At 42.0% G+C, this 13,816-nt stretch overlaps 2 protein-coding genes across 22 annotated transcripts in view; both read right to left on the bottom strand.

Moving 5' to 3' along the window:
• Positions 1-13,816, bottom strand: part of LOC108899128 (protocadherin alpha-C2) — a 166,933-nt gene that overhangs the window by 77,714 nt on the left and 75,403 nt on the right. Inside the window, exons 1-2 of one of the 21 annotated variants that reach the window (XM_051072304.1) lie at positions 3,932-6,404; positions 265-475 (exon numbers count right to left, since the gene is read on the bottom strand). The exons of 17 other annotated variants lie outside the window; for them this stretch is intronic. In XM_051072304.1, the coding sequence (XP_050928261.1) occupies positions 265-475; positions 3,932-6,102 (2,382 nt within the window). In that variant the 5' untranslated portion in view covers positions 6,103-6,404. Of the gene's footprint in view, positions 1-264; positions 2,777-3,720; positions 6,405-13,816 lie in introns of those variants that run through there. 3 more of the 21 variants (XM_051072302.1, XM_051072300.1, XM_051072301.1) reach the window with 3 other exon arrangements.
• On the bottom strand, positions 6,560-9,691 carry LOC108899142 (protocadherin alpha-3-like). Its single transcript, XM_018699424.2, has one exon. The coding sequence runs from the start codon at positions 9,371-9,373 to the stop codon at positions 6,977-6,979; it is 2,397 nt and encodes a 798-aa protein (XP_018554940.1). The 5' UTR covers positions 9,374-9,691; the 3' UTR covers positions 6,560-6,976.

The following is a 13,816-nucleotide window of genomic DNA, read 5'->3' as shown; positions in this document are numbered from 1 at the left end:
CGGATAGTGACATACACATTAAAAACCAAATCTGCAGCGAGTGATGACTGGGATTAAAAATCCATCAACACACTGATAACAGGCTTATATCAACATACACAAATCATTTTACTTTTTACTAAACCATAAATCTGTTTACCATCCATTTAGTAGTCACCTATGTGGCATGGCTAAAACTCTTTGAAAACATAAAGTAAAACCCTGTCGACCTAAGTGTAATATAATAACATGCGTAAACGGTACTTTATGTTATCGTGTTCTTACCTTTTCTTTATTAGGTAAAGTCTGAGTTCTGGTAAAAGTGTCTCCTCCGTTAATACTGATCAGTTCTCCATCTACAGGCGGAAACGGTGCGGGGAAAACCATTACGTCACTCTTGAGCGTGTCTGAGCTGAAACAGACGTCATACTGCTGAGTAGCTTTAGAGTAAGACCAGCTCCCGTCAGGGTGGGTGGTGATCATTGGAGGGTCGTACCTGCTGAAACTGCCGTCTGTCCTGTGACATTTGACAGCTATTAAACTGATGAGACTCAGCAAAAAGATGACTGACACCGACACAATGGCGATCAGCAGATACAGGTTTAAGTCAGAGAAGCTGTCCTCCTTTATGGGCACATGTCTGAACTGAGTCTGGATGTCAGCTGTGCTTTCAACCACCACCACATCAATAGACACAGTAGCTGACAGGGAGGGTTCTCCGTTATCAGAAACCAACACCACCAAGGGGTGAGTTTTCAGGTCATTGTCACTCATTCTCCTCTTAGTCCTGATTTCCCCGGTGCTGGTTCCGATCCTGAAGAGGTTGTTTCCTTTGGGCTCAGAGAGGTGATAAGAAAGCAGCGCATTGTATCCAGAGTCTGCGTCTACAGCCCTGATCTTTGCTACAAAGTATCCCGCTTCAGCAGAATAGGGGATGCTCTCACTGTTAACGGAGCCGTGCTCAGAATAGGGCGCGAGAATCGAGGGACTGTTGTCATTCTCATCCAGGATAAAAACGTTCACAGTCACGTTGCTGCTGAGCGGAGGACCACCAGAGTCTGTGGCCTGAACTTTAAACTGAAACGTTTTCAACTCCTCGAAGTTAAAAGCCTGCAAACTGACTATATCTCCAGTCTCTGAGTTGATGTTCACAATTGTAGATAATGGCAACGAGTCACTGTTACTTTGTAAAAACGAATAGCTCACTTGACCGTTACGCTCGACATCAGCATCAGTTGCAGTCACTGTTTTAATAACTGCTCCTACTGGACTGTTCTCATTTACGTATACATTAATTACGGGCTCTGGGAACCGAGGTGCGTTATCATTGACATCAGAAACGTGAACAGTAACTATGTTGGTGCTGGATAGAGGTGGAGTCCCTTCATCAGTTGCTACAATAGTAACATTGTATTGGGCCTTAGTTTCTCTATCAAGCGGACCATTAACTACTAATGAGTAATAATTTTTATAATTTGTTTCCAGTTTAAATGGGGCATCATTTGCAATTACAGCTTTTACTGCCCCGTTTTTCCCACTGTCTTTATCCAGAACAGAAACAAGTGCAATAACAGTACCTACCTCAGCGTCCTCCTTCACTGTGTTTAGTAGTGACGTTACAGTGACTTCAGGAGCGTTGTCGTTTAGGTCCACCACTTCTACCAGCACCTTACAATGAGCAGACATCGGAGGCTGGCCTTTGTCACTGGCCTGTGCTCGAATCTCAAACGCAGTATTTTCCTCATAGTCGATCTTACCTTTAACTAAAATTGCACCTGTTTTAGAGTCAATTTGAAATAAATCTAAAACATGGTCCTGACCTTTACTTCTCAGTGAGTATTCTATTTCACTGTTTAAACCCTCGTCTGCATCTGTCGCATTCAGAGTGATCACTTTAGACCCTGGTGGCAAGTTTTCAGGAATTCGAATTTTGTATAAAGATTTACTGAAAACTGGAGGATTGTCATTGATATCCAAAACCGTGATAATAATTTGTGAGGTTCCTGACTTCGGTGGGTTTCCACCGTCTATTGCAGTTAGAGTCAGTTTTATAACAGAGTCATGCTCGCGGTCTAACACTTTCTGTAGTACTAACTCGGCAGACACGCTATCCCTTCCTTTGTGAATTTCCAAAGAAAAATAATCATTAGTACTAAGCTTGTATGTGTTAACACCGTTCTTGCCAACATCCAAATCCGACGCGTCTATCAGCTCAAATTTGACTCCTGGTAAAGTACTTTCTGCAATTTCAAGTGACTGTAATGGTTCAGAGAAAACGGGTGCATTGTCATTTATATCTATTATAGTTATCTCCAAACGATACAGCTTTAGTGGATTATTGATCACGGCCTCTACATTGACAGTGCATTTTGTAGCCTTGGCACAAAGCTCTTCTCGGTCTATTCTCTCAGTTACATAAAGAACACCCGTTTTCAGATTTGCATCGAAATATTTTCTCTTTGATCCATTAACAATCTGAAACATACGAGACTCTAATTCCTGGATGTTGAGATTTAGCTCCTTAGCGATATTTCCAACAGAAGACCCCGGGTTTACCTCCTCTGAGACGGAATAGGAGAGCTGCCCAGACACCGCTTCCCAGCAATAATTCAGCAGCACGACCACAAGATAAATCCGAAAAAGGTTCGTTCTGCTTGAGAAATACATAATTATATCCAACACACGAAATGCATATATCCCGGTCCAACGACACCCGTCAAACACTCGTATTAAAAACCAGCTAGATAATATCTCTCATCCTTTTCTCTTTCGCCCTGCGTCTCTTTGTAACAAAGCCCAGAGAAACATCATCATGATCCTCTGTTTCTGGGAGGAGTCTCGTGCTTCCTGAAATAACGTCCAGATGCCATGGTCTACACTGTCCCCATGTGGTGATATAGAATAACTGCATTTAACCTCTGACAGTAGCAATGGACTGACTAACAGTGCAAATGGAGCATTTTTATAACAATAATGACAAATATATTTCGGTGTAACTACATCAAAAGATCAAAGTGAACGGAATTCGACACAATATTTTCTTCCATTCCTATCGTTTTCTCTTTTTAACAACAGATCTTCACCTGTTGCTGATACACCGGCTAGAAACCTTCACAGAGCATAAACAAGACGCACATCACAAGTAAAACATTACGACACAGTTAAGATACAGAGAGAGCTGAAACTGTTGATTGCAAATGAAGATGAGTATAGATCCATCTTTTTCAAAAATAAATAACTAATTAAATAAAGTTAATCAAATAAACTATTGGAATATCTCCCCTAATTGTGATAAAGGGGGGTTTACGCCATTCGTCTGTAGATAATAATAATTGTCATGAAATCCAAATTCATTAGGAAAAGACGCTAATTTTGTTTTCATGGGTGGATACATTTTCGGCGTTGCATTCCTTAGACCACACACAACACACCGCGGTGGATTTTTCAGCACCATGGACAACGATATACACTTTCTGTATAGAGTGAGGGGCTTATCAACGTCAAACACTGTCATTTTCTGGCTCATGTACCATTGTATATTTCAGCGCAAATCCAGAGTCTCTAAATGAGTCTATAAATTATAAAGTAGTTTTACTTCATATGCGAAAAACAATGGCGGGACGTGCTCACGGTCTCAGCTCTGCAGGGTAAAACCATTTGATCATATTAAATAAGCATTTTTATTTTTTATTTATTTTTAATTTTTTTGGTGGTGGTGGTGGGGGGAGGGGGGTGTCTTACCTTCTCTTTGTTGGGTAAGGTCTGAGTCCTGGTAAAAGTGTCTCCTCCGTTAATACTGATCAGTTCTCCATCTACAGGTGGAAACGGTGCGGGGAAAACCACTACGTCACTCTTGAGCGTGTCTGAGCTGAAACAGACGTCATACTGCTGAGTAGCTTTAGAGTAAGACCAGCTCCCGTCAGGGTGGGTGGTGATCATTGGAGGGCCGTACCTGCTGAAACTGCCGTCTGTCCTGTGACATTTGACAGCTATTAAACTGATGAGACTCAGCAGAAAGATGACTGACACCGACACAATGGCGATCAGCAGATACAGGTTTAAGTCAGAGAAGCTGTCCTCCTTTATGGGCACATGTCTGAACTGAGTCTGGATGTCAGCTGTGCTTTCAACCACCACCACATCAATAGACACAGTAGCTGACAGGGAGGGTTCTCCGTTATCAGAAACCAACACCACCAAGGGGTGAGTTTTCAGGTCATTGTCACTCATTCTCCTCTTAGTCCTGATTTCCCCGGTGCTGGTTCCGATCCTGAAGAGGTTGTTTCCTTTGGGCTCAGAGAAGTGATAAGAAAGCAGCGCATTGTATCCAGAGTCTGCGTCTACAGCCCTGATCTTTGCTACAAAGTATCCCGCTTCAGCAGAATAGGGGATGCTCTCACTGTTAACGGAGCCGTGCTCAGAATAGGGCGCGAGAATCGAGGGACTGTTGTCATTCTCATCCAGAATAAAAACGTTCACAGTCACGTTGCTGCTGAGCGGAGGAACACCAGAGTCTGTGGCCTGAACTTTAAACTGGAACGTTTTCAACTCCTCATAGTTAAAAGACTGCAAACTGACTATATCTCCTGTCTCTGAGTTGATGTTCACCATTGCAGATAATGACAACGAGTCACTGTTACTTTTTAAAAATGAATAGCTCACTTGACCGTTACGCTCGACATCAGCATCAGTTGCAGTCACTGTTTTAATAACTGCTCCTACTGGACTGTTCTCTTTCACATAAACATTAACCAGCAGTTCCGAGAAGCGAGGTGGGTTGTCATTGACATCAGAAACGTGAACAGTAACTATGTTGGTGCTGGATAGAGGTGGAGTCCCTTCATCAGTTGCTACGATAGTAACATTGTATTGGGCCTTAGTTTCTCTATCAAGCGGACCATTAACTACTAATGAGTAATAATTTTTATAATTTGTTTCCAGTTTAAATGGGGCGTCATTTGTAATTACAGCTTTTACTAACCCGTTTTTCCCACTGTCTTTATCCAGAACAGAAACAAGTGCAATAGCAGTACCTACTTCAGCGTCCTCCTTCACTGTGTTTAGTAGTGACGTTACAGTGACTTCAGGAGCGTTGTCGTTCAGGTCCACCACTTCTACCAGCACCTTACAATGAGCAGACATCGGAGGCTGGCCTTTGTCACTGGCCTGTGCATGAATCTCAAAGGCTGGATTTTCCTCATAGTCGATCTTACCTTTAACTAAAATTGCACCTGTTTCAGACTCAATTTGAAATAAATCTAAAACATGGTCCTGACCTTTACTTCTCAGTGAGTATTCTATTTCACTGTTTAAACCTTCGTCTGCGTCTGTTGCATTTAAAACTATGACAGTTTTACCTACTGGTAAGTTTTCAGAAATGCGTGCCTTATATAAAGGGCTGCTAAAAATCGGAGCATTGTCGTTATTATCCAAAACATTTACAACAATTTGGGATGCACCTGACTTGGGTGGATTTCCGCCGTCGACTGCGGTCACTGTAAGTTTTATTATAGGTTGTGTTTCTCGATCTAACGCTTTCTGAAGCACAAGCATGGCTGACACACTTTCTCCCCCCTTGTGAATCTCTAAAGAAAAATAATCATTTGGACTCAGCTTGTATGTACTCACACTATTCTTACCCACGTCGAGATCTGACGCCCCAATAAATCCAAATGTCCCTCCTGGCACTGTACTTTCAGCAATGTTAAGAGACTGCAAATTCTCAGAGAAAAATGGTGCATTATCATTTATATCGACTATATTTATCTCCAAACGATACAGCTTCAGTGGACTGTTTATCACGGCCTCTACACTGACGGTACATATTGTAGCCTTCGCACACAGCTCCTCACGGTCTATTCTTTCATTGACATAAAGGACACCCGTTTTCAGATTTACATCAAAATATTTTCTCTTTGATCCACTGACAATCTGAAACATACGAGCCTCCAAGTCGTGAACATTAAGATTTAGATCTTTAGCAATATTTCCCACAGAAGTCCCCGGGTTCACCTCCTCTGATACAGAGTAAGAGAGCTGCCCAGACACCGCTTCCCAGCAACAATCAAGCAGAACAACGACTATATAAATCCAAAAAGGGCTGCATATCCTCCGCGTCGACATATTTTTATCCAGCGTGAACAAAGCATACAGATTCCAATCTCCAAAATCCCACCTAGTAGTTCAGAATAAAGGCGAGATGTCAGAATCCATATTCTTTCTCTTTGTAGAGTAAACGGAAGATAGGGCAACGCAATCCGCTCTGGCACTGCATCTCTTTGTAACAAAGCCCTGAGAAACATCATCATCCTCTGAATCTGGGAGGAGCCTCAGGCAGCCGAGAGGAACATCGAAATGTGATGGTCTACAATGTCCCCATGTGGTCATTTGAAATAACTACACCCACCACAACAACAGATGAACAACCTACATTCATCTGCACTTTCAAGTCAGCTTACAGCTAACAAGAAGTCACAAATTACAAGACACTAGGAACTGTCAAATTCCGTCATTTATGTATACAAAGACAATTGTTATAGTAGTAGATGTAGAAAAACCAAACAAAAATGCAAATAAACACTACTGCCTTTCTCTATTTATCTTAAATCTATGAATTACAGTAATGAAAATATACAAATAGGCTAATGTCTCTAAATGTGATGAGATCCGTTAATGCGTCAGAAATAGCATATAATAGTATATAATTGTATGCAAACTCCAGAATATGCCGGGTTACAGGAAAAGACACCATACAGCAAATGGAATTTCTATTTTGCATCGCACACACCACACACTGTGGTGCTTATTTCAGCACCACACCATGGACATACACATATTTCTATGGTGCTCTTGGAGTGGCGAGTGACGAGGCTTACTATCTGTTGACAACAGTATTATCATTACTTTAACACGTACCGATAAACATAACACATAACAAGGAACGACATGGTTAACCTCAGTTATTTGCATAAAACACAAAAAGAATCTTGTTGCCTTCTCATAGGTTTCTTACCTTCTCTTTATTAGGTAAAGTCTGAGTCCTGGTAAAAGTGTCTCCTCCGTTAATACTGATCAGTTCTCCATCTACAGGCGGAAACGGTGCGGGGAAAACCACTACGTCACTCTTGAGCGTGTCTGAGCTGAAACAGACGTCATACTGCTGAGTAGCTTTAGAGTAAGACCAGCTCCCATCAGGGTGGGTGGTGATCATTGGAGGGCCGTACCTGCTGAAACTGCCGTCTGTCCTGTGACATTTGACAGCTATTAAACTGATGAGACTCAGCAGAAAGATGACTGACACCGACACAATGGCGATCAGCAGATACAGGTTTAAGTCAGAGAAGCTGTCCTCCTTTATGGGCACATGTCTGAACTGAGTCTGGATGTCAGCTGTGCTTTCAACCACCACCACATCAATAGACACAGTAGCTGACAGGGAGGGTTCTCCGTTATCAGAAACCAACACCACCAAGGGGTGAGTTTTCAGGTCATTGTCACTCATTCTCCTCTTAGTCCTGATTTCCCCGGTGCTGGTTCCGATCCTGAAGAGGTTGTTTCCTTTGGGCTCAGAGAGGTGATAAGAAAGCAGCGCATTGTATCCAGAGTCTGCGTCTACAGCCCTGATCTTTGCTACAAAGTATCCCGCTTCAGCAGAATAGGGGATGCTCTCACTGTTAATGGAACCGTGCTCAGAATAGGGCGCGAGAATCGAGGGACTGTTGTCATTCTCATCCAGAATAAAAACGTTCACAGTCACGTTGCTGCTGAGCGGAGGAACACCAGAGTCTGTAGCCTGAACTTTAACCTGAAACGTTTTCAACTCCTCGAAGTTAAAGGCCTGCAGACTGACTATATCTCCAGTCTCTGAGTTGATGTTCACCATTGTAGATAATGGCAACGAGTCACTATTACTTTGTAAAAACGAATAGCTCACCTGACCGTTACGCTCGACATCAGCATCAGTTGCAGTCACTGTTTTAATAACTGCTCCTACTGGACTGTTCTCATTTACGTATACATTAATTACGGGCTCTGCAAACCGAGGTGCGTTATCATTGACATCAGAAACGTGTATAGAAACTACACTCGTGCTGGAGAGAGGCGGGACTCCTTTATCACTGGCGACTATGGTGACGTTGTAGTTAGAGACGCTCTCTCTGTCCAGTTGCCCGTCAACTAACAACGAATAATAGTTTTTGTAGTTTGTTTCGAGTTTGAATGGAATCTCGTTTTTAATTTGGATTTTCACATCACCATTTTTTCCGCCATCTTTATCGAGGACTGACACGAGTGCAACTACGGTGCCTACATCAGCGTTCTCTTTCACTGTGTTATGCAGTGACGTCACAGAGATCTCTGGAGCGTTGTCATTTAAGTCCACCACTTCTACCAGCACCTTACAGTGAGCAGACATCGGAGGCTGGCCTTTGTCACTTGCCTCCACACGTATCTCAAAAGCCTTTCTTTCTTCAAAGTCTATGTTGCCTTTCACCTTGATGACACCTGTCTGACTTTCAATTTCAAATATATCAAGTACATGATCTTGATCCTTGCTTCTCAGTGAATACACAATCTCACTGTTTAGACCCTCATCTGCATCGGTGGCATTAACGGCGATTACTACTGTACCCAGGGGCGTGTTTTCGGGAATTTTTGTCTTATATAAGGTTTCACTGAATATTGGAATATTATCATTGTTGTCTAAAACATTAACAATGAGCTGTGAGGTGCCTGATTTCGGAGGACTCCCTCCATCTACAGCAGTCAGGGTCATGGTGATCACAGGCTGCTTCTCTCGGTCTAAAGGTTTCTGCAGCACTAACTCAGCAGACACACTATCACCTGCTTTGTGCACTGCCAAAGAGAAATGTTCATTTTGACTCAATTTGTAAGTACTGACTCCGTTTCTCCCCACATCTGCATCAGTTGCTTCAGATAATGCGAATTTCACTCCCGGTAAAGTACTCTCTGCAATATACAAATTTTGCAATTTCGTCGTAAACAATGGGGCATTGTCATTTACATCTAAAATGTCTACGTCAATTCGATAAAGCTTCAAAGGGTTATTTATCACAGCTTCTACACTTACTGAGCATTTAAGTTCCTCTGCACAAAGCTCCTCTCTGTCTATTCTCTCGCTGACATACAGAACACCAGTCTTAAGATTTACCTCGAAGAATTTTCTTTTTGATCCGGTAACAATCTGAAACATACGGGATTCCAGCTCTTGTGAATTAAGGTTTAGGTCCTTCGCAATATTTCCAACAGGACTCCCCGGGTTCACCTCCTCTGAAACGGAATAGGAGAGCTGCCCAGACACCGTTATCCAGTAATAATCCAGTAGAAAAAGCCCCAGATATATCCCGAAATAGCTCCATCTATAAGGCGCAGACATAATTATATCCAGTATGAACCACGCATAAATATCACGTTGTTGGCAGTATGGAAGATATCTGCCGAGGTAAGCTTCTGACTGGGAAATTCTGTTTGTTTCACCGTCCTCTGTGTCTTTATAACAAAGACTCAAGAAACGTCCCTATCGCCTGAAAACAGGAGGGGCTTAGTTCTATCAGAGTATAGCGCTGTCTCTGGTGGATCAACAGCGACGCTACGTGGTAAAGGAGGTAATATGCAGAGAGTAGTACAAATATAATATGGTGTCTCTTAGGCAGCCATTATGTCTCTCTCTCCCCCGCCACACATACAAAGATAATTATATGTGCTGTTGACTAGCTTAACAAAACGAGAGTGCTGGAAATAACATTTCAGAACCATGGACAGAGCACTTGAGTATGTCCCAAGTGCAAAGCCTGTTCTGCCTGTCATGATGTGTGGTAACTGTGTCTGTGTCTTGTTAATAAATTTAAACATGATAGACCCTCCTCTAAATACATACACACACACACACACACACACACACACACACACAGAGAGAGAGAGAGGGGGGGGGAGAGAGAGAGAGAGAGAGAGAGAGAGAGAATCTCTCGCTCTCTCATCCATCTCACTCTGCCTTAATTTGAGCTAATTGTTTACTCTATGTCAGTAGATTTGCGTTCAGTTTTGGTGAAATGCGGATACTGGGCCTCCAGCCATTTATTTGGGTATCCTGCTCTGGAGGCAATTTTTGAATATTACCACAGTGCTCTGTTGATAAATTGTCAGCCATTCATTTCGCAATAGCTAAGACTTTAATCTTCCATTTATGTATTTTAATGTGGTATCAAATTACCACCTACTTTTTTTTTTTTATCAATAATGATTTGAGTCCTAACAAACTTTATATTTGTATAAGTGCAATAGAGGGCAGTTAACACTGGCCAAAACTTGTAGGAATAAATAATACATTTTCTTCCCACTGCACCCACATAACCCCCTTCTCCTTTTCTCTTTGTTTTTCTGTGTCAGCCTTGAGGCCAATAAATAAATTTAATTGGACCCTATTGTCCTGCTGCATCATGAACACAGGAGGGACGTCTGGGTGCTGTGGTGTATTTCGGTGTATTTTAGTGTTTCTCTACATTTCCACAGAGAGTGTAGTCACGAGCTTATGAACATTCCCTCGTTTGTAATCCCAGGATTAAGCCCTGGATCCAGAAACTCCTGTTCTATTTCCATTCTGTAGGAAACATGATTTGATTTGAAAATATTAATAACCATCACACACTGCGCCGCAGTCATCTGTTAACCCCAAAATGCAATAATAATAATAGCTCACAAAGGATGACCTGTGTGCTCAATTTTCCTAATGTATGGCAAGATGTTGTGTATACAAGGACAATGGGTAGCATGCACATGTAGGTTATTTACATATAAGCATGCACACACAAAGATCACCTGGTCTATCAGACCCAGACGGCACATGATGAAATTCAATGATTCATACTTCATTTGTAGGTCACTGTCTATACTGCAGCAACCTTACAGGACTTCAGCCTGGATTATCTTTCCAATAAAATCAACATGACACATATGGACCATGATTTCTCAGTTTACTCAGCACTGTACAGAAAATTTATTCTTTAAAAGGCATCAGTTCTGCTTCGTGGCCTGCTGACACAGGGGCTTTTTTTGTAGACTAAATGAACAAGCCACTGAAATGTGTTACAAACACCTGTACTACTACCATTCACACCTTTTAAAGAAATGATAAACAAAGTGTCAACATTTACAATCCACAAGTAAACCATCTACTGCATTTTAGAGGCTGCAGTAGAATTCAAACTGAGATCAAGGTGAGAGCCTGTTACTGAGCATGCCCAATAGACCATGTGGAGGAAACACTGATTGTGTCACTGAGATGTAAAAGATGCTGAGCACACAGAGCCTCCTCTCTCAGATACAGCTCCTCTGGGAAGCATCTGCAGAGGGGTCAATTAATCTATTGATACAATAGTTCTGCACGCATTAATGCAGAAACAGTAGATAATTTGTAAGCACATACACACACATACAGGTGCTTATCCGCTACATTAATTGATTAAGTTTTAGTTGAATAACCAAGTCCTAATATATGAAGTCTGTATGCACTGATGAAAGTCACATTTCCTGAGGATATGATAAATGAATTTGTTGAATAATTAATCATGAATAAATGGCAGTTGAGAAAAATACACAGTATTTGCTCCCTGTACACATGGAGCCATGCATAATGAATCTAGTGCTTAAATATGTGTGCTTGTTAACTTTCTTCTCTGTCTGCGGTTTACCTATCATGATAGAGTTAAAGGAGAGACAGTGCAGAGCACTGAGAGCAGTGTGATCAAAGGACGAGAGGGAGCAGTGAGGGGAGGGGGCGGAAGCTGTCGACAGCAGTGTTTTAGGCGTGTTCGCTGCATTATTAAAGGGCTGCCACCACGTATAGTCACCAAATTAGCTTCTGTATCTCCTCTGTATTAAGAATTTCATGATAGTCCTTTACATAGCCATCAGCTGTGTGTGTGTGTGTGCTTGTGAGTAATTGTGTGTTTACAAGGGTGTGTACTCTACTGTTCATCTGTGCCTGAGTAGATGGGGGAAGGGTGCTATCTGAACATGCTCCAAGGCGGGTCCCTCCCCCCTTTCCTCTCTCCTTCTGCACAGCTCTCTTGTCTCCATAGAAACGCCATCTCGGGCACAGACATGATGCATATGTGCACACACGCACACACACCCACACACACACTAATGCAGAAGCCTATAGGTTTATTTTTTAAAAGGCATGGGATAGTTTAAAAAGTAACACACTGGATTTCCTACCCACTTCCACATTTTTATCTGCTGCTGTTCAGTTTCATGCTGCCCTTTCATCTTTCTGAGAAAATCAGATTGCATCACGGTGACAACCATAAAACACACACAAACTCACTCAGGCAAACACAAACCACACTCCTATGCATGCCAGAACAGGCTGTCCAGCGCTGCAGTTGGGCTGCTCATGCATTGGTAATGTAGCACTGCAGCACCATATTCACTATGACAGATCCACTTTAGCAGCAGCGCCTGCTTCTCTTACCACCCCCACAGAGCCTGACCTTTGCATTCAGCCATGCCCAACCCACTGTACCATCTCTGGCCAGGTCTCTGGAGACCACCCCCCACTTCTGTAGTCTGCACACTACATCCTGCTTCATGTGACGAGATACTGATGTCACCATGCTGTTTTTGTGTGGAGCAGAGCTCATCACGACACAAGGGGGCAACCTACTCCTTGTGCATGTTTCCCCCTTTACTCAATGCATTTCTTCTACTACTATAGCATGCTTGTTCAGATCTATTCATTTTTACTTGCTCTTTGTGTGCTGACATGCTGCTGAACCTAATTCACTTTTCCACAGTATTTAGTGATTCTCTGATAATCAGCTGTAATATGGCTTATACAGCACTTGGTTTTAGCAACAGTGTGACTAGAACCACACCCAAATGCAGCAGCACACCAGTGACTTAGATTTGCTGATAAAGTAGCAGAATGAATGGAGATAAGAGGGTAAATAGACTGGTATAATCTAATAGAAACAGACTACTGGGAAGTGAAATTGCAGAATAGGAATGTTAATTAAGTAAAAAGTGAAGGAGGAAGTGAAATGAGGATCGGCAGATAAAGTCTAAAAATACAGAGGAATGTACTTGGTTTTACCTGAGAGTGTATTTTCCAAATGGAGAATCAATCCATCCACCCTATGACACATATCTACAATATATTAGGGATATATTTTAAATCAGCATCCCAAGCCACACACAGACACAAGTTGAGTCTTATAGAATACTATCCATTTACATGGTGTATACATGTTGTGTACACAGCTACACAAAACTGTTATGTGTAACATTTATTAGACATAATTCTTATAGATAAAAAGAGAAAGATGCGGGGAGGAAGATTAATCACTCCTAGTATTTAATCCAACAACCACTTAATCATTTATTTCCAAATCTGTGCTCGCCTCCACTGGTTTCTGGAGTAAGTAGGACAGGGGCGGGTCCATGGAAACATGAGCCGGAACAAGATGAAAACCAGGACACAGCAATATGGAGCATACCCAAACACACACATGCACATACCCCTGAGATAAAACTAGAGGCACACCAACAGTGTTCACTCATTTGGAAAGTAATGGCACAATGCCCAAAAAATCACATAATTAGTTACTCTACTGTAAAACAACAGGCAGGAGAAAGGGCATGATGTTGTTGCCCAAGTGAGTGAAGTCATGAGCTGTCATTACTCAATTAGGGAGACAGGACAGTAGAGTTTAGATTTAGATTCAGCACATATAGGTAATCTAGAATTCATATAGCATGTTCTGTGTAGTATTGTGAATGCTTCTTTACAACTTTTCACTTTTACTCTTAATTTGATGTT

This window comes from Lates calcarifer, linkage group LG8, assembly GCF_001640805.2.
Source record: "Lates calcarifer isolate ASB-BC8 linkage group LG8, TLL_Latcal_v3, whole genome shotgun sequence".
In the NCBI taxonomy this organism is placed as follows: Eukaryota; Metazoa; Chordata; class Actinopteri; family Centropomidae; genus Lates; species Lates calcarifer.
This window is presented reverse-complemented; position numbering and strand designations above follow the sequence as displayed.

Bases quoted from the DNA above. Each gene is read 5' to 3' on its own strand.
- LOC108899142 (XM_018699424.2), bottom strand. From the start codon at position 9,373: ATGTCTGCGCCTTATAGATGGAGCTATTTCGGGATATATCTGGGGCTT.